Source organism: Rhopalosiphum maidis, chromosome 2 (genome assembly GCF_003676215.2).
Source record: "Rhopalosiphum maidis isolate BTI-1 chromosome 2, ASM367621v3, whole genome shotgun sequence".
In the NCBI taxonomy this organism is placed as follows: Eukaryota; Metazoa; Arthropoda; class Insecta; order Hemiptera; family Aphididae; genus Rhopalosiphum; species Rhopalosiphum maidis.
The window spans coordinates 3,060,205-3,083,360 of record NC_040878.1 but is presented as its reverse complement, the minus strand read 5'-3'; the positions used below and the strand labels follow the sequence as shown (position 1 = coordinate 3,083,360).

At 28.9% G+C, this 23,156-nt stretch overlaps 1 protein-coding gene across 1 annotated transcript; it reads right to left on the bottom strand.

Moving 5' to 3' along the window:
- Window positions 1–2,420: 2,420 nt before the first annotated feature.
- LOC113554565 (glucose dehydrogenase [FAD, quinone]-like) lies at window positions 2,421–6,104 on the bottom strand. The gene is made up of 2 exons (XM_026958464.1): window positions 5,982–6,104; window positions 2,421–4,670 (listed from the first exon to the last, which is right to left on the bottom strand). The coding sequence occupies exons 1-2, from the start codon at window positions 6,029–6,031 to the stop codon at window positions 2,558–2,560; spliced, it is 2,163 nt and encodes a 720-aa protein (XP_026814265.1). The 5' UTR covers window positions 6,032–6,104; the 3' UTR covers window positions 2,421–2,557.
- Between the last annotated feature and the right edge of the window lie 17,052 nt (window positions 6,105–23,156).

Below are 23,156 nucleotides of genomic sequence, written 5' to 3'. Positions count from 1 at the left end.
ATCATCCCACCTATACGAGTATACTTATATTGTGATTATTTAGAACTATTTATTTGCGCCAAATGCTTCAGCAGTATAATTTGTAAATTGTGCTTACCTATATATACCTCCTATACTCCGTAATTATTACAAACAGCAGCGTAGATGTAATAATAATTATATACACCGGTGCTGCCATCCCTTATCCACCGTCCTACTTAATCAAAACCTCTTATGGTTAATGTTATGTTTGCCCTGATAATAACGCGATATAGATTAACCGTTTATTACATTTCCTATGAGTAATGTCTGAAATAGGGTAAGATCGATCTTATCCGAGTAATTTTGACTTAACAAAAATCGAGGATTACACTGGTCTTTACAACACACGAATAACGTATAAATCTAAGTATAGCACCGCAGTTCTAACCCCTTCAATTTATATGGTGCTCTTGCAAGTGACCAATCTAAATATATACTTGACTATGTAGTTTACTGCTCGGTAATGGTCACGTATGTTTATAATTACTATCTACACGGCGACTATACGACTACATGCCATCATATTATTATTATTATTGTTATTTTTGTTTTCTCCGGTACAATAATTTACATCAAACAAATAATGTTTGTAATTAAAACATATTATTAAACTTTCACCTTAAAGAATTCATTGCAACGTTCATTAAAAACTGATAAAAGTACAAAGTTTATAAAGTTTTTTATTTGAAAATTTCTAAAATCACGACTACCTACCTACTGCTTATATATACGGCTCTTATTGGTACTATATATTATAAATCTTTTCACAGACAATATTGTAATGCAATTTATATGATAATATTTGTATCAAAAGGAAATAATTGGTTTAACTATTTATCACATATGTATATGTGGACTACTTGTGTGTCTGACGATGATATAATAATAACAGGTAGATGATAAATTGACAAAGAGAACAATATTATAGCTGTTATTGTTACAAGAAATCAATTCATATTTTCGGAAAATACATTTCTATCAGTTATATAACTTTATAAGTACCTATAATAATAATAATAATAATATATTATGACCTATATACAGTCATGTGAAAAATTATTGGTCGTATTCATTTTAAAACACTATGCAGTATATCCTATACATATTTTTCGTGTATATAAAATGAATGTTTTTCTTTTTGCTCAAACTATTATCTGTTCAACATTATCAACGGCGTAATAGTTAATGGTTTATTTTTTTTTTTTTATGTATGTTATACATTTTTTTTCTTTATTATTATAAAAAATACTTCAAAAGAATATAAAAGCTTATATTGTGTTCGCAATCCATTACACAAATTGCATTTTACTCGTTATTTCGCCCGAGAGTATAATATCTGACTAGTTATATTGAAATAAAATATAATAATTTCAGATTGTTGTAAATGAATAGTACCTAAGTATAAGAATGAGAAAAATAAGAAGAAAATAAAATAGCGAAGCCATTCTTATTATATGCGTAACCCCTTGTAGAATCCTTGACAGTTACTACGTGTTTTTTTCGCTGAAATTGGACAGTTTTACTCGAACCAGAATCCTCCACAGTCGTCAGTCTGTAATAATTAAATTTGCGTGTACGAGCAGAAGAGCTTAATGAACAGAGGGAAGTCTCATTTTGAAACGGTTGGTTTGATGCTACATAAAAGATGAACGCACGGATGGATTATAATCGCGTACAGCAATTTCCTTGACGTCATCTCCAATAAACATAGATTAGCTCTTAAATTATTATTTTTTTTTTATTCGGAATTATCGTTGATGCAGATGTTTTATTCTACGACTGTTTTATATTATTTTATGATTTAAATTAGTTTTAATACCTGTCTATTGTTGTTATTTGGATTAAATACTAATATTTTATTATTATTTTAATTACAAATAATTTCAAATACAACCTATAACTTTTAAGACACCTCTGTCCACCAAAGAAGTTAGTGCAACTTACCAATTCTTTAAGTGATGCGTTAATTGAGTTTCCGATTTCTTATCTATAACTATCACTTTTAAATAATAAATCTTTATTCGCATTGTTTGTAGTTCTGAATCAAAGTTTTTGGAATTAAAATAATTAACACTGCAGACAAAATTTAGAGAAATTCTGACGAGCGACTTATCACAAATAAAACATTCTGTTGTTTATAGTTTTCTATTATTTTAAAGTATTTTTCAAGTATTTTATATTATTTAATATTCAACCATTAATTGTACGCAAATTTTTTTTTCATATTATTCAATAGCTATCGGATTTAACCAATTTAATTGTACCTATATGCTTACTATTTACTTCTTTATTACTTACGGATATTTTAAAATGTCAAAGTTACTTAAAGATGTGATGATTGTAAACATAGTATCACGGTAATTCAAAAATCTCATGAATAAAAACGTTTTTTTAGGAAATATATATGCCACAATATGATTTTTAATTTCTCACTGTATAATTATTGCATTTTATTAACATGTATTACAACACTCATTAGGAATCAAGTTCTGTTGTTTAACTTAAAAATATGTATTTTATAGGTCGATAGGTAATTTTATTCAGTGTAGTCATTCGAATCTTTGCTTTCTTCTTCTTCATCGTCGTCATCGTCGTCGCATCCCAATTTTGTCTTTATGATATCAGAAGCTTTCTCTGCGACCATAATGGATGGGGCGCAACTTTCAGCGCTGAACATTATTGGAAGTGCAGAAGAATCTACGACCATCAAGCCTTCGGTATTAAAGACGTTAAGGTCTTCGTCTACAACACCCTTCGAAGATTCTGTTGCCATAGAAGATGTGCCAGTCATCTGGATATTCATTAATGTCAAATGTTTGATGGCGTGTTTCCAATATTCATCGCTGTTTATGTTCGGTTCTGGACCACCCTCAATTTTTAAAGGAACGATTTTTGGCCCGTAAGGTTTGAATGCTTCAGATTGTACAAGATTTTTCACCCAATGAATAGCTTTTACTAGCGTATCAACATCCTCGTCGGCCAAAGAGCCAAATTCTATGATTGGTTCATATTCGTCGTAATTGCAAGTCTTGTTTATGGTCACTTTACCAGTATTTTTTGGACGAAGCAGTGAAATACCAATAAGTTTAATATCGTTCTCTTCGTTAAGATCGATTATCTGTTCCGTGATGTTGTCGTTTAAGTTAAAAGCGTCTAATTGTGAAGGCATGAATACAGTATCATCCTGAGAATAATAATAAAATAATATTTGAATGTCCGGAATACCATTGCCATCAATATCTATAAAACCGGTGAAACTGCACAATCCTATCGTGGCCAGTGGTCCAGTGTGCTTCATTAAGTATTCAAAGACCATTTCACTTATAGAATATGACTTGATCGGTTGCATTTCAAATTTAACTACTATACCTAAGAAATTTGGATGCGCTTGTAAATTCAAACCGACCTTATTATTTTCTGCGACCACGGGAATGCCCAATGAATTTAGTAGAGCCTTTGGCCCAACACCTGACTCCAAGAGTAATTTTGGAGATCCTATCGGACCAGCACTCAATATAACGTTCTTCTTACTCTTAACTTTAATAAGTTCTCCAACTGAATTTTCAAACTCAACTCCTACTGCTTTTTTACCTTCAAATATTACTTTTTTGACTAAAGACTTAGCTGATATTTTGAGATTGTATTTTTTGTTAGCATTCTTTAAAAAGGCTTTTGCTGCGTTCACACGCAAACCGTTTTTAATGATCGCGACAGATGAAACGAAACCTTGATGGTTTTTCACATCGAAAAAGTCTAATGTTTTATAGTTGACTGTGGTTAACGCCTTAGAATAGACTTGTCTGATTTCAACAGTTCTCGTATTACGGAATGAATCTACACTCAGTTTACCACCTACACTATGTGATGTACTCATTGTTTCGTGTGTGGTGATTTTTTCGAATTTACAGTCTTCTGAACGTTTATAGTATTTTAAAACATCTTCCCAACTCCATTTGGTTAAGCCTGCCATCTCAAATTTAGTATAATCTGATTCTATTCCTCGATCATACAACATTGTATTCAAAGCCGTAGTTCCTCCTAAGCATTTGCCCCGAATAACATTGACACGTTTGTTTTCCAAACTCTGACCAAACGTATTGTCTTCTTTTGCGGTATATTTCCAATCCATCTCGGAACCAATTGAATTGGCCCAGAGTCCGGGTATCTCAGATTGCATGAGTGGTGTACCTCCAGCCTCCAATACCAAAACATTTAAATTTTTTTCGTCACTAAGTTTAGCTGCCAAAACCGATCCTGAAGCTCCACAACCCACGATAATAATATCAAACTCGTCATTGTTTTTGATAGACAAGCTGTAATCTCTAGGATAAGTGATTTTAGCAGCCATATTGCATTGTTCTCGGTTCAGTGAATTAAGGAGTCTCAAAAATTCTGGTACGACGTATAAACCGTCTACGTTATAACCATATTTTTGACACATTTCTAATGTGTTTATACTCAATTTTTTATCTTCTATCAAATCTGACCAACATTTTTTTTTGAAAACAGTGGATTTTTTTTCAACTACCACGGAACGAGTTGTTGTACTTGTAACACTGTGAGATGATGCGCTTTTTGTCGAAAGATCCTTTATTTCAGACCCTTTTTTAAAGGATGGTAAATTAAACGACTGGACACCATTTTCCAAGCTTAAATCAAATAAAATACATTATAAATTAATTATATTTTAAAGAATTAAAACATTAAAATATTTTGTAGTTCTTTAATAATCCAATGTGAATAATTTTATTGATATTTAATACAAAAACTAGAAATTTCAAGAATATTCAAAAATATTTTAAATGCAGTATATGTTATACATCATATAAAACAGTGTATTGTTCAGATGCCCCGTTTATTTGGAGTTATGGAAGTTAAAAAAACAAAAATAAATCAGGTATGAGTACTTTATACATAAATATAATTTAAGACTATATGTATTTATTTACATAAATCAATTTTATTTATGTTATGTATAAAGGTCAAAAAAATATTAATTATATTACGTTTTACGTATGTCAATATTTTTCAAAATGGATTCATAAATATTTGAAATTCTCAAATGTTTAAATATGTGTAAGTTAGAAGTATATATTAAAATTAACCTTTAAATATTTAATTAATACGTTTTTAATTTTTTATTATTTTAATATGGATTATGTAATTTAAAATCATAACTACTTGTTTATAGGTATATCATAAATACCTTAAAAAGGCACAACAATAAATATTACAAATGTTGGTATATTTATTTAAGATATTGTTAAAAAAAATATTTTAAGCTTACTTAGTAAAGACTATAGTTATACTATATCTCTACTAAAAAAAAATACATAGAAAATCAAATATAAGCTCTGATCGCGAAAACCACCAAATGTACCTAAATTGATTCAATACTATAAAAAACTGAGTTTTAATATTTATTTGGAAATAAAAAAGTATAAAAAATTAGATTATATTTTTGACACTATTTATTGGACTTAAAAAACTTTTAACTTAAACTAATAATAATAATATTATTATTAAATATAATATAAAATCATGTTTACACATTAAAATGCCACGGTGTATGTACGATAAACATTATATTATCTCGTAATTATTATTAATTAAATAGTATTTATTTACTAGCGCAAATAGATAATATTAACCTTTAACATAGTATAAAAAAGTTTACTCATTAACATAATGATATATTATATCGTCAATCTTTGTGTTAGTTAGAAAACGAGATGATATTAAAACCTTAAAAACTATATAGAAATAAAAAATCAATTTTAAATTTCAAAATTATAAAAAGTATCATTGTTATTCAATAATACAAATAATAATACAATGATATAATTTATCTAAATTGTACGCAATTATTTTTAAAACATATTTTTACATTATTTATATTATCAAACAGTTGCACAATAAAGTTTAATTTTATGATAACTATTATTATTTTGTATATTTACCCGACTGCAAGCAGTCCCATAAAGAGCCACAACGTCCTGAATGTGTCCATGGTAATTTGTTTAGTGTTCTAAATGGAATGAATTTTGAAGCTTATATATTGGCGAGTTTTATTTGTTTAAAACTATTGTTTTAAAATGGTCAACATTGATACGAACAAGCGATTTATTTTTATTTATTTTTTCAGGAAAATTTCACATAAATCATTGTGATACATTTTAATGTATACACATATGACTGACATACATTCATTAGTTCGTTTTATTGAAAATGATTATTTATTATATTTTATCGTATAAATCATTGGTCTTGAAGTAGTGGACATCATTTAAAACCTTTTATGAAACTTTATACTGCACTTAGCAACATTTCAGAGATGAAATATCATATTTTGTATGCACATAATATATATACATATATATTTATATAAATAACACTTATCTGCTGTTGATATTCATATATATATATATAAATACAATATTAAATTGATTTAGCCTAACTTTTATTTAAAATATTCTGATTAAACAAAAAAAATTCAGAAAAAATATGTAAATTACAATAATGAAGTTTCTTTATGGGTACTTATTGACCTTATAAATTATAAAAATTAAATACAAACATCAATAGAATATAAACAATTATTTGCTACTACATATTATACCTAAGTAAAACATATATTATATATATATATAATATAATTTACCATATAAGTGTACAAAATTCGTATGTTATTTCAATTTTTAGATATGAAAAAAAAATAATTATTATTAAGATCTCATAATATTATAGATCTCTTAATCGTATAAAGATGTTCATACAATTTTTTATTTCTTAACATTGTTACTTATCGAGATTTAATAAGTGTTTAATAAATAGTGTTGTATTGGTTGAGAGCTTCTTCTCATGGTATTGGATTTCTAAGGAAATGGCGTGTTGTTGAGTATTTTTGAGCAATAGATAATTGTGTATTCAATTGAAAGGGGCATTTTGCATGTGTTACACGGTGGTCTAGGTTCTTTGCTGATCGGGCATGAGCGGGTAAGATGTGAGTGTCCTATTTTGCATCTATTTATGACAATTTGTTCTCTCATAATCAAGTACTCTGGATAAACCTATTTGAAAATTAGTTTTTTTTTAATATCCCTCAGCTTTATGTTTCTAGGCATTGAGTTACGATGGTTTTATCATTTTTTTTTTTCATTGACAATTAAACGTATTAACGGTTTTTATTCATTTATTAAGATTATCATGAGACTTTAAACTGTTAGTAGGTAAATGTTTTTAAATTAATTTTATATACAGTAAAACCGTAATGTGACATTATATATCTTATTTCCTTTTAATGTTTATAAATTATAACCATGCACAATTCTAATAATCTAGTTTTGTCATAATACACAATATCAGTGTAGACTGCTTGTATTGTACCTATTGAATAGGCTCAGAGTAATTGTAGTTCAGACGTAAGCATCATTAGTAATGTATACAAATATGGGATATTAATTTTGCCGTTGGTACCCATACTTATACATTTTGTAGAAAATTACCGGGTCACTTTTTGTAATAATACTTCACGTTGAAACTTAAAAGTAAAGTATACATTTGTTTTAAAACATCATGTACATTTGCCATGACATAATTTAGTAAAACTGTTTAAAATAATTTAACAGTCTTGTGAAATGACAAAAAAAAAATGCTATAGTTGACATGTAAATAAATAATAATACAACTATTTTGAAGTCTTTTTAGTATGAACTTTAAAAGTTTTAAATGTTGTATAACTTTTGTTGACTTCATAATGCATAAAAACTAGTTTTCAAATTAATTTATGAACACGTTATAATAGTACGTTCCCCATACAGTGGATATTAAAATATGCACACAGTTAAAATAAACTAATATTTACTTAAATTTCCGTTCACAAATATAGATAAATTATTAAATTATTATTTTGTCGTTAATTCGTTTTGTCGGCATTATAGGATATGTCATATTATAATTTTATTTCATTGTCAGGCATGATATTATACAAAGTTACTTTGAAAAAATAATCAAATAATTATAACAGTTTGATTGATCAGGATTTAAAAAAAATCTCTTTAAAATATTGTTGTTCAACAAATTAATATATTATAATGTATACGTACAGTTTAGCGTGAACACCAGCCACAACCACCTGATCAGAATATTATTATCCCCTCCTCTTTTTTTACTGTCCTTTAATCATCATACGTCTAACGCAGACGTACAACAATTCACTCATCTGTACAAATAACGATACAGTTCAATCAAAATTCTGACAGAGATTAATGAGCGTCCGTATACTAAATGGTTTGGACAATTCGTTCATGTTTTAAAAGTAATATCTGTGAGTTCGCACAATCTTGTCCATTACGCGATTATCCGATAAATAAACTACGAGAATACACTAAACTTATCAGTATTTTTTTTCTCATTAATGTAATAAAGTCTTACGTTTTACATAATATCTTGTTAGTTTCCTCTATTAATAAAACTACAACGACCTATGCGGTGACGTTAATGCGTTTTTTTTCAAAAAAAAAAAAAATTGTCTCATTTAAACGTTCTTTGATTTTTTTATTTTACTCATATTTTTTTACGTATATCAATAATATGAATAATACTTTTTACTGAATAACATACATTGTAGTCATTATTATTTGAAAGGCATCGATAGACCATAGTGACATTTTACAAATCGTGTGTGCGATAAAAAATGTATATATGAAATTCGCAAATAGTACACTCTATTTTCCGTTACTATATTAAGTATATAAGTTGTATTGGATATGGAGTACGCGAATACTTCCGTTTCGTTTTCGAAAATAATATTTTTGGATACGGTCATGGATAAGGATAGTGCACCCACATAAATAACACATAGCTATGTTGGAAATATTGCCATAATAACTGATGCTTTTATAATACTGAACGTCCACGAATCAGTGAAACATTATATTATACGTATTTTCAAACATTATTATAAATTAGTAGCGATCAGTGGACTTTATCATAAGAATTACTTCACTATACAGATCAATTTATAAATGAAAGTACCAAATGGTTCATATTAGAAGTGTAAAAATCTCGTAAAAAGGTAGGTATATCTATATTATATTATGCATAACAAATATCTTTTATAATTACTATAAATTACTAACAATTACTAATAAATACCTACAATAATTTAATTTTTAATTTTTATTAATTATAGCATATCTAGGTATAATACCATTTTTATATTAACCTATTTTTTATACCTCCCAGTTGAATAGATTTACAGAGTGGTCCATTTAATGTAAGACATTAATTTTTTCAGAGAATATTAACGTTTTTTAAAAATATTTCTTCTTCAACAATTTGATAATTTTACAGCTATTTTTACTTTTTTGATGACAACATACATTTTTAATTGTATATTCCAAAATACAATACTATTCGGAGTATTTAAATTTATAGTAATCAAATTTCAGACAAGTAGTTTATTAGTTATAACTTATATAAGTATATTTTATGTATAATAAACGATTGAAGTATAGTAGATCGACATTTTTTATAATTTCTTTATATCACACCATTCTGCTTATTTAAACTTTAAATATTATAAATAATAAATTATAAACTTCTCGTCTTATATTCGACTGTTATTTATCAAATACTTCCAAAAATGTTCTATTTTGTATTAAGGAATATATAATTCAAATTGCATCATTAAAAAAGTAAAAAAATTCAAAACTTTAAAAAAAAAAAATTAAAATTAAAATATTTTCAGTTTTTCCAATAAGTAATACTATTGCTGCGTTAAATTGATTATCAATTATAATAAAATAAAATTAGTATAATTACTTGATATATTTCCAATGATTAAAATTATCTATAAATAAAATTATGCGATACTTCTATAAAAATATAACTTATAACTTAAGACCATGTAAGTAAAATTTAAATTGTTATATGTTAATTGTTAATGCTAGTGTTAAACACAATAAATCTATTATCGAACTAAATAAAGTAAGTATTATATACGAATAATAATAATAATAATAGTAATATATCATACTGTTTTTATAAAATATTGTTGAACGAAAAAGTTTAAAAGATACGTCTTATATTTTCTTATATTATATATTATATTAGTACCATACCAGAATCTTGTATTGTATCATATTCGCTAGATAATAATAAGTAGACATAGAAATTGAGAGCATTAAACATTTTTAGTGTGTATAATATTATATTATATTTCAAGTTTTGAGCTTTGGATTTTAAGAATTTATTTTACGATTTCTAACTGCATATATTATGTACACATATACATTTGTATTAGTGCAATATTAAGATATTTTCTAGGAATTTCAAAAAAATCAAAAATTATATTACCTAATTATACTGAAAAAAATTATTTAAATTTTATTTTTATATTTTTTCGATTAATAAAATAAAATATAAATTAATATAGGTATAAACAGATTTCCTGCAAATGACCCACAATTACGATAACTACCTTTTATTAATGGTATTTTGTTATCAATAGATACACAGTAAAATAACTGAATATGCTAATCAACTCATGTTCAGAAAAGTTATAAGTTAAAACAATATTTAAAAATATAACACTACAATTCACACATAAATAAACACTTTTTCAAAACTTGGTCCATAGATGTCTAGAGTCTAATATCAACTAAAATATGGCTATTTTAAATCATCGTAGTGGAAATGTATTATATTTGTACAATGGGAGTTGAATGACAAACGGCAGAACATGCAATTCAATGAAGAAAAACAGGGATTTTACGTTTCTTGTATACTAATCATAAACGATTATGCGGTATCGACTGGTGGGAATTTCGCGGCTTTTGGTTTGAAAGAACGCCATCTCCACTCCAAGTATATTTCTTTGTATTTCTTCGAAACGCACGGGATCCCACGAGAAGAACTGTATAAAATATTTCTTTCAGTAAACTTCCACCTCTATTCGCAATAAGTGTTACTTGTAATAAAATTATCCCTTTCACAGTACAATTAAATCTTATTTTTTTTTTTTTTGTTTCATCTGCACAATTAAAATACCGTTAAAAAACGTTCTTCATTTACCACCAGATTTCATCATTACTATTACTATAATTGCTATCAATATATTTTAAACGTGTTTCCCCGTTTAGCTGTTTACACAACAACGTGTGTATGCACATATTGATTAATATGCCGCGTCATATGACAACTCGTGTGTTTTAGGCAGCTCGCTTCGATTAAATTAATAAAGTTATTATATATATATATATTATATACATATACCGTCCGTTAGATTGACGGTGACGTTATTTAGGTGTGCGGGTAACACTACGCGTCTTCTTAAAAGTATTATACACGATAATATACGGATATGGCCATCATTAAACTAAAAATTAAAACCTAACCATTTACAGCGGGCTCTATAAATCGGACGTTTCGCTCTTTAATTTATTTCCGTTCGGCCCGATAAACGTTATATATGTATTATATTATGTTTCACGGTAAACAGTAAATTTTTATGCTGAACGAAACCGCATCATAAGGTCCATATTCCGTACAGCGTAACGAGTAGATATTATGTATGTGTGTGTGTGTGTGTAGTGTTTATATGCAATATGTGTACGCGATAAATTATACTCACGTTTATATTATGCATTATTATAAACACGCGCATATCCAAAATCGATAATCGGATACCGCGAAAGAAATGCCAGCCGAGTGTCAGCGTTTTGAAACCGTTTATTACAGTTATAGCGTCCTGTATTTTATTATTATAATAATATCGATATTACGCTTAAACAATTCGGGTACAGGGCAGCGCTCGCAATGAATTACAAAAATAATCCTGGAAAATAATAATGTACATAACATTGTAATAGTAATAATAATAATATAATACTCCGGAAACGTGCATTATACAATATATCGTAATTTATTATCCGCTACTATTGAAATATTATTAAATTTGATCAGCGACGATACGACGAAGCTTTCGATTGGGGTTAAAACCGCATAATTATTATAACAGTTATGTTTCCAATGTCGTACGAATATAATACATAATATAATGTGTATGGCATCGCGTTATCCGCGAGTAATACGGAATCGCGTATTTCGAACAAAGCTATTTCCTGATTTGGAGAGTTCGCGGTAATAATGATATGTATTATAACGCGTAATAGAATCGACGCGAAGTTGAAACGTCGGTAATTTATTTCGTTCGTCATGTCATTATCATTTGATATTATTTATCACACTCATATATATATATATATATATTATACATCGAGTAACATAATACGATATTATACTCTCGGCATAAATAAATAATTACAAATAAAATGCATTAATTAAATTTCGGACGAGTTGGTTTTCAATTGTTCGTTGTATTTGTCTTATATTATATACGTGCGATTTACAATTATTTACTTAAATAATATAATATAATATACTTATTCATTGTGTATCATACATTTATAACTTTTATAATATTGTTTCAAAACGATTCGAGTCATAATATAGAGCAGGGGTGGGCAACTGGCGGCCCGCGAACCTTTTTTATCTGGCCCGCGTTACATTTTAAAATTACATCATACAATTTCAAAGTCAATCGTTTATACTCTATGCTAAATTAAAATGCATATTTTGAATGACCTTTTTTTTTGCTCTCTATACTTTGACCCGCTAAATTTTAATTTTCTAAAAACTGGCCCTCTAATAACTTTCAGTTGATCATCCCTGATATAGAGGTATAGTGTTACAATAATCAATAAGTTAAGTACACCATGTTTGTGACACGTTTTTCTTCTGATCACCTTCATATTATATCTGTGTAAAAGCAAAATCTTTCGATTAAAAATTGCGGGATAACGTCAATATTATTATTTATATTTTATATTTAAAGATTATTTAATTTACGTACGATAATTTAGATTTTTGAATGACCTATATCTGTACATGTTTTATTTGGCATATATATTATATATATTATGTATATCAACGTGAAATAAAAAATTATTTTTGATTGGAAAATCCTTAATCCGTGTAGACAATGAGGAATGTATACCAAAAAACCGAATTCATCTAGTTTGAAACTTGATTGTATTTATTTTTGATTTTGTAAATATTTTCATCTTATTTTATGTGTACGTGGAAAATAATATTTATAGAAATTATTATTATGGCATTTAATATGAAAATAAAATATTTTCTGTCGGACCGTGTGTGACTACTCAAGAGTGGCGATGTAGTAGTACAATGTAATATATCGGCTATAATAAATTATTATTTATTTTTAATCAAGATTTTTGTCGCTATGCGCATAATGTAAAATTACAATTGCAAATAAATAATAGCTTATCCCAATCGACCCAATCACCTCTATCGATTGGTCTACAATTGCATTTTTATATTATATTATACGTTATTCAACATTTGCGATTTCAATTTATTTGTTTGTTCATCTTTAGTCGGCACAAAAAAAAATAAATACACTGCGACCTATATAGATACGGTTATTATTATTCCACGGCAAACTGTCTGCGCGTATAAAATATTATGTGCAGCTACAACAATAATAAGCACGAGACTGCGTATTCATATTTCCGTGAACGGATCGAAAGAGGCCGAGGTAATACGTATTGTAGGTCTGCCTTCGAGTAAATCGGAGGACGAAACGACAGCCGAGATTTTAATATGATTTTTTTTTTCGTCTCGCAGTTTATATCATAAGTCAATTTAAGAAACATAATGAGGCTAGTGCAGTGTACCGACCGCGCAGATGACGGACGAGGGGGAAAAAAATGTTTATTTCTTACTACACTGTTTTTATGTTATTGTTGTTGTTGTTGTTCGCAATAAGTCAGCGTGTACACACGAGCGGAGAAAACACGGAAATATTTAATTTCTGTCGCGACGGGAATAAATTATTACGGGGAACGGTCCAAATTGAACCTGCAGACGCTGTATCGCGGCTATGTAGAAAACATTGGCCGTCGACTAGACGGCCGGGAAACAGATTATGCGGAAAACGTCGTGTGTATAGAGGGCTGTGCGGGTCCGCAGCGAATTTTTGAGCGGCGTACAAAAACTATTTCGACGACCTTTTCGGTGTAACTTCATCAATCAAATGTCTAAAAAAAAAAACCATAATACCACATGGTCTTACATTTTATTATAATATAAATAAAATAAATATATAATAAAATAACATAATATAAAAGATTACGAGTGGTCGACAGAGTTAAGTGATTTGGTAGTTAAAGGAAAGTTAACGTTTATTTTATTAAATTGTATCATTGATTTTTATGTCTTATAGAATCGTAAAGAACCGTAAGTGTGTCGAATGCGCATCAAATTGAATTACATTTATTTGTTTTTACGATAAAGAAACATATTTTTGTGAAATAAATAAAATATTTTAACAGATTGGACTGCAATATTTTTTAAATCGAAAACTCTGAAACGTTTTCCAGTCAAATACTATGTAATAACCTTAACCGATAATATGGGTCACTTACGTCATTTTTCAACTTATAATAAATCATGTGGACCCCCAGTGCACGTAAAATGCCAGCGTGCACCCAATCTATATATGGTTAAGTGTTCTCGGTCATGTCTGCACTTTTGACAACGGTGGTAACTATTTTATGTTTGTTTGGATTAGCCACTTTAATTTATTACAACTATACGACAAATAACAATCTGCGTTTCTCGTAATTATGTTTACTTCAATAAGTCAATTAAATTTTTTAAACAATCACGAATTTTCATCATAAATATTATCACTTGAAGTTGATCAATTAAAATCACTCTAATATATAACAATGCATTCATTCATAAAAAATAAACAAATATAATATATTATGAATACCTATTCATTATCTACAATAATATACGATTTTTTATTTCAATCGAATCGTTACGCAATTAAATAAGTTTATAAAATGTAAACTATTTTAAACAGTAAATCCCATACACATAAATAACAATTAATAATGAAAAAATGCAAAAATACTTATATTTTACCGAAATAATAAAATAAAAAACTCACAGTGAAATTATTTTAAAAAATCGATAAAATTATATTAAAACAATTATACAGTTTTATTTTCATTAATCTTGTGTAGTTACACAACCACGTACGTCTCCTAAATTATGTAATATTTTGAACTTTGTATTGTTCGTGGAATCCTTTTCTACCATCAATCAAATGGCATTTGTTTCCAAACAGTGCACGTCAAGGTAGTTTAATGAGCATAATTATTAATCAGATTTTCCCCACCATTTCCCATTTTGGGCAGTGTGCAGTGTATATGGCTTGGATGAAACAAAAGCCTTCTTAAGCCATGCTCAACCCTCACGAGTTCACACAAATTTATTATTTAAACATGGTAAAGAATTTATTAACATAACTCGACCTCGCACCTAGTACATTGTCTTCAGAAAATTAATTATTTCGAATGTTATACAGTTGTTTATTAAAAATCGTCATCGACAATCGTTGTACCTAATATAATAAAAAATATGCCTTATACCTAAATACTTATGGACACAAAAACGTACTTATTGGTCATATTACCAATTTACAATAAGCATATATTCGCATCAAAATATACAAGTAATGTGAAAATTTGTAAGTATAAACTTAATATATTAATTATATCTAATTTAAAATGAGATATTATCAAAATTAGGTATTTTAATAAATTTAATCTCATAAAAATAATTAGGACGTGTATGCTATACACATACAGATTTATTAAGGTTAGGTAACAAAATTACAATTACAATTTTAGTAATTTATATTATGTATAACAGTTTTAAAATGATTTAAATTATAAATAATTATTAGTTTACAAAATAAGAAAATCAATTTTTTTTTTAAATACGTATCATAGTTTATTTTATTTAAAAAGTAACAAAAATACACATAAAAAATTTAATTAAATATATTATGATTGTTTATACTTTGAATCACACTACACTAAAACAAGAAAAAATTAGTTTGAAATTAAAAACTTAAATTTTTAGAATTCATATAAATGTGACTTATAAAAGTTGTTAGTTAATTTTAGCTATTATAACTTTGACATAGAATTTATAATTTGTAATAAATATCCCCATAAAAGTACTAATAAATAATTGATAAGCCAAACAAGAGGATATTTTCAATAAAATCGCATGACATGTGCCTCACTGTTATACCCTATTGATACAAAGTTTATTTAATTCGTCAAAACTTAAAAGTAAAGTTATCTATATTATATTCTCTTTGAGTTGTTTTCATATTGAATTATTTCAATTATACTTTCTTATCAGTAAACGACTCGTTGTTTAGGTATGATTTGTTCAAAGTAATGAGAAAAATTATTTCTGTCAACCATAAGTTTTAATTAAAACTTTGCCACTTACAAACTAATTGGCGTCACAAACGACCCAATTGTTAAGATATATTTTACAACACGAGCGGCGTTTAAAACTGAATAATTATCGGGAAAAGCAAATTATTGTGTATTCACATTGTACGAGTTAAGTTTATTTAACTATTATTAGTGTCTTAACGTTTTCATTTTGAAAAGACTATTTTTGTATTTAATTGTTTTTTAACATGCTTTGCTTTACATAATACAAACTACAAAGATACTATCGACATGAATTATAAAGTAGACCAAGGCCTAGGGCAGTGGATACCCCTGCACATATTATACTTTTGTTTTAAGAAAATTATATTTTATTTTATCTTAATTATTTTTATCAAAAGAATATGTGGAAGAAGTTTGTTTTTAAAAATATTTCATAATGGAAAACCTTTATAAATTATTAAAATATAATATTCATTAAGTTTTGCGTCGTCCTATATCAGAAATAATGTAATTCTATAATATTACAATACATAAAAGTTGCGATTTGAAATAACAATAACCCGACAATAATAAAATAATAATGAGTTTTTCAAATTGTTTATCAATTTAATCGGGGGCGATCCATCAAATAAAATATTTGGACTATAAACATTATATTTTATTACAATACCGTCAAATGCAAATCTAAATCCTTTCAAGTGCAACACATTATACGGAATGTCAAAATCAAAGACGCGCGTTTCTAATGTACATACATATCGGGTAGGCGCGTAATGTAATCGCAAAAGCTTTTGAAAAAGTACATAAAAAAAGCTCTTATAATATACATTTATATCTTTTTGAAGGTTCGTTTTTTTTTCCGCATTCTAATCTAATGTATTGAAACGAAACACAGGCAGTTTGGACGGAGACATCACGTGCAGATGGTTAGACGGCCAAACGAAGACCGGAAGATTTGGGTGACAATAAAATGAATTCCGCAGCGTTTCTGGTCACAGTCATTTGAAATAAAATACTGTTGTTCCGATAAGTACCCGTGATGCATATATATTATATTGTAAAGGTATATCGCCGTATATATATATATATATATAGGTATAATAACAAATTTACCCATCTAGGCACGTAAATGATGGAAGCTTATGGATCGTTATCGTATGGAAACCGAAACCCCAAATCGCGTTAGACGGTTTAGTTGGTCGTTAACAGCACGACGTTGGCTTGAAACCAAGTCTGGAAAATCTTAACTCGAGCTTTTTCGGTGAGAAATGTTACGTAAACCCGACCGCGTATATGATAGCACTGCACTAAACTCGAAACCGATACGCGCATCGATTATAATACGAAAAATATCTTATTTCGGAAAGGAAATTTATTTTTAAAAACGTCCGCGCAAAACGTGAACGTTTTATAAGTGTCTTTTTGTACGAGTCTTCGTGGACCGGTGCTTTTAATATTTCACGCAGAAGTGACACTATCCGAAATATTTTAAAACATTATTTTCTTTCGTCCAAAAAAGTTTCTAAATATCTCAAGTTTTTCTTTTAAACACGTTAAAACAGTGATTAAAACTTAAAAATAACGATATTAGTTCTTTAAGAAATGTTGAGAAATATTATATTTCAGTGGCTAAATGTACCTATGAAACAAATGTACTCTACCTTTTTATTAATGTTTTACATAGTTGTGTACACCTGCGATTTTATTTTTGTTCGTGTAAGCTTATGTTTAATAATATTCGAGACACCAATTATTAAAACAATTAACCTATATTATGAAAGTAAATTATTATCAATATTAATATTATTATTTAAATTGTTTATTATTGTCTCGTTATATTTTATAAGCATATCTGCAATATAAAATAAAATATAAATACTTAATCAAATCAGCTGTGTCAATTATAATCCTCCCCTTAGGATATTGCTTAAAACTAGAAGCGATAAATACACTATAAGTAGTATTTGAAAACATCCTTTTCAAATACTAAGTTATATCTATATAAGAAATTTTAATAATTTTTCAATTGATCTTAATATTTTCATGAAATGTTTTATTCAATTAATATTAGTTTTTTCTAACTAATAGACACATAAATACAAAAATCATTAAATAGTCAAATTTAAAATACATTCTATGTACTGATATATCAAGTTTTCGATAAAGTAAATTGCATCAACAACTGTAAAATAAGGGAGGTTATTAAATATTAGTGAAATTCTATAACGCACAGCCAGACACTGTTCATAAACTGTTTTACAACAAAATTTATTTAATGAATTAAAAAAATACTGTAACTGTTATTAGTGTCGTTAAAACGATAGTGACCAATACAAGCGATTAATTTGCACTTTACGATCTAAAATACGTTAGGATTTTTTGTCTTCACACATTTAATTAGATAATATTTTTTTTTTATTCTAACGTTGGTTTTAATTCTATAAACATGTGACGATAACTAGTTTATTGGTAGGCATATAAAAAATTAAAAATAACTAATGACGATGTGGACACAGATATTTATTACTCGTGATACTTATCCGGCGATTAAGTTGTTTTTCAAATTTCGAATTTTCGTGTTTCTCAGCGGAGACTTCGCTGTATCTACGAGTATATTATATAATATGGATATATGGCAGTCGAAAGTGAGTTTCACTGAATTTAAAATATAGAATGTAACTACTGTACCTACACAAAAAATAATAAATTAACAACACACACACACACACACAAAAGAACTTTGCTCAACGCGTATATAATAATATCGGCTCCTAATCACGACTGTATAATAATAATAATAATAATAGCGACAACACGTGCATTGTACAATGCCTGCGTGGTCGTTATATTATTTGACTTATATGCGTATCAGCTGCATTATACACGTATATATATATATAGCGTCTGTCTTATAATGGGCAACTACGCTGTGGCGAGATCAATTATCTCTGTTCGACACACGCGCGGCATAGCGAACTGTATTGCATTTTACGTACACGCCGAGTAAATACTGCAATATTATGGTTCGGGGTTACGGGCAGTAGGTTTATTAACCTATTATGAAGTTACATTGTTATTTTATTTATATTTATATATAATATCACATTCTGCAGTGCGGCATTGTTGCTCCGTTATTTTTTTGGACGAATTCATATTATTTTTTTTTTTTTGTAAACAGATTTCGCGTTCTATACACACTTGTTTAATATAATAATGTAAATATGTACATAATACGTATTACGGGATGCGCGTAATAACCGTATCATTACGAGTTTCTCGATTATTATTATTATTATTATTAATATAAATGATTATTAAAACGCCGACGATTAACTCAAAATTAATTTTACCGAAGAACAAAAAAATTAACTTTTCCGCTTAAGTATAAATAACAGCTTGTGATGTCGGTATGTACCGCAGCAACTATATTACTCGTTAAATTTTAATAAAAAGTCAGCATGATCTCGTGATACCGAACCGCGTGTAGAGTAACGTATATACGGTGTAACGACTCGCGTTATAATATCGCGAGAATATACGAATTAAGACTTCGCCACGTGGCACCACGCGTGTTTGACGGAGATAAGAGATTCTGCAACCGTGTTTCCTTTGACCGTTTATGGCGTCCGGTCATATTGTTATAATACACATATTATTATAATTGCAATTTTACGGCGGGTCAAATCGTTAGTGTAACAACATAGTTACGTCACGCGTTCAAGTCTAAACACCGTTTACAGCTCGCACCGTTTATTACCCGATAAGTATTATTTAAACGATTGTATATTTGTATAGGTAGCTGAAAAGTGCTGATTTTCGATTCGTCAAAATATACGCTGAACTACGTACTATTCGTCACATGATAATAATAATATCGAATAAAAATAAAGTTAGATAATATTCAGCTACACCAATTATTTACCTAAATTTTGCTACTAAAATTATACGCTCGTGGGGTAAGTCGGTATATTCGAAAACAATGATATTTATAGTCATTTTTAGTATACCAGGCTTGCGAATTCCATTACAATTATTTTTCGTTGCTTCCAAAAACCACAGAGAATTCGAAAAATTACTTTTTAAAATAATATTTTCATCCGTAATCCTGCAATTCGTTTTCCAGATGCGTATTATTATACTACCCTTTATACCGTTCATGCTATGTCTTATAGTTTTGAATTAACTATAATAAAATACCATTGTTCGTACAATATTATTTGTATTGAAAACGATCCTTTTAGCTTTTATTGTTATTGTAACCGTTGTAACAGATTTGTATTCACAGGTATCGATTATTTTAAATATTCAGCATCGGTACAGTAATATTATAATATTGACTGCGTGCGCATTGTAAGTATATTATGCAAACATGACATACCTATAGGTATATAGATACTGGATTTGGACAAAAATATTATATCGTTACCGCATTTAAGAGCGGAGATCTGTTTTCTCGATATTTTTTCGATTATCGTACGACGTATGACATACCCGCTCAAATAGAAATAATGCGGACGCATACAAGTAGAACAAAAAAAAAAAACAAACAAACAATTCATTAGAATGGGTTACGCGCGTTTTTAACAAGCATTGCTACGTAATATTATGCACATTGATTTTTCTCTTCCCCCGCCAACTCTTGCCGCCGTTAACTCGTGGACATATTATTGTGTTTGTATACATATATATATATTATATGGACATTATTAGACAAATATATTACACATAGGTTTCCCTACACATGCACACACACACGCATATATATATATATATATAGTATATACTCACAAACCATAATAATACGCCACGCGCCATCAACGATGTACACAAAAACGCATTTCAAAATGATAATAACTACGTATGTACGGCCTATGTATAATATACACTGTGCGTGCGCGTCGGCGCAAATTGACGTTGACGATTTAATATTCCCTTTCGCGTTTATTCGTCCTACGATATTACACGCGTATATTGTACAGTGTATATAATTTACGCATAATCAATCGTTTTCACTTCGGACAGGAATGACAATGACACAACGTGACGTTATATTTTAACGAACTGCTCGAATAGTCGGTCTCTCCGCTAGTAACACGCCGTCATATTATACAGTGTGTGCGCTGCTCTTTTATGAAATATTATCTTTATTTATGTACAGGTAATGTATCGTGTAGTAGAAAATTCGTTTTTTTCGCCGGTTCTTGTATTACATAACATTTACTTTATTATTATAGTTTCTGGCTCGAGACGCAGACGATCGGCGCGCGCCAAATAATTTCGTTTTTTTTCTGCGTTTCTGTTCATCTCGTTTTCGTCGGACACTCGGCGGCTTCGGCATCGACGAGCAGCGCGTGTTAAGTTAATTATGTCAACGGATCGGTCACCTGCGTTGCCATTCAATCGTCTGCTAATTAGAAATTAGACGTTTATAGTCTCATACAGTGATAGACGGTGACGGTTGCGCTTATTTTCCCATCATCCCGTGTATATTGCACTGTACGCACACAACAGTTCACACGAATGATAAGACGTAATAACAGTATGTATATATATATATATATATATAATATGTCGTGTATATTTTATACCGGCGAATACTTTGTGGGGGAGAGTTGACAAATTTATTGTCCCTTGTAAGTTGTAACCTGACGGAGCTTTCATAATGCCAATTTTAATCCTGTCTACGAATAACTTACATAAGGGCGGTTTTATTTTACCATATTCCCTCGCGAAAACTTGCGAACTCACGATTATTTTATGTTTACCGCGGGTCGTTGTTATAATTAGTAAAATTATCTTGGTAGCTCATCTGCTATATATACATAACCTAAATAACACAGAGAAGGCTGCTTAACATCAGGTCACAGTCCTTTCTTTACTGCTACACGCTTTATTATTATATTCGTCTGCGCCGTCGATATGACAATATTAAATTTACTACTTACCTATCAAAGCAACACCTACCCACGTAATAGTAATATGATTTATTTATTTTTTTATCGATATACGTGACATCGTTATAGACGCTAAATCGGTACGTGTATATATTATAACATAATTGTGACGTAAATGCCGTGTTTCCGATGGTGCCATTACCGACACATGTTGTTTTCGACGACTTGAATTTTCCAATTGAAACTAAACTCCTACATTTTAATCGATTTTATCGCGAATGGCTTCAGAGAAAAGTTGTAACTAAGCAAACTAGGTGATAATTCATAATTTTTAGATTTTACAAAAGGGCTGTTCTTTTAAATTTAACAAGTTTTATGTTAATATAATTGTACATTTCATGTTAAATCTATTGAATTAATAAATCTGTTATCTTTATCCTAAACCATACTGCAGAACAACACAATTGAGTACTTTATCTGGTTTTAGTATGTACTTTATTAGATATTTTAAACCAATTTTATTTTCTTTAATCGAAACGCACTTGAAACACGGGTAATTGTTTTCTCGGTCATCGACAACAAGCTATATTATATAAACGACATCGTTGTCGGGTTAAGTATAAATAAGCTGATATATCGGCACTCGTTACGTCCGCTACAATACGTTATACTAACGGCTATAACAATAATATATTATATTATTTATCATTTCTAGTTTCCTCTCTCGCGGAGAGAGAGCCATAAGTCACTCTACAGTGTGCAACGCTCACCGCGCGGAATGCAGCCCGCAAAGGTCCGGCGCGGCATCGGAATTCGTTGGCGTAAAACAATCGCGGAGAAAACCGACGTCGACGAACCGCTCCGTATATTATATTATTACATA

Excerpts from the sequence above, each read along its gene's own strand:
- LOC113554565 (XM_026958464.1), bottom strand. The coding sequence starts at position 6,031 with ATGGACACATTCAGGACGTTGTGGCTCTTTATGGGACTGCTTGCAGTC. Across the intron at positions 4,671-5,981 it reads ATGGGACTGCTTGCAGTCGG|CTTGGAAAATGGTGTCCAGT; the intron begins GTAAATATACAA and ends ATTTGATTTAAG.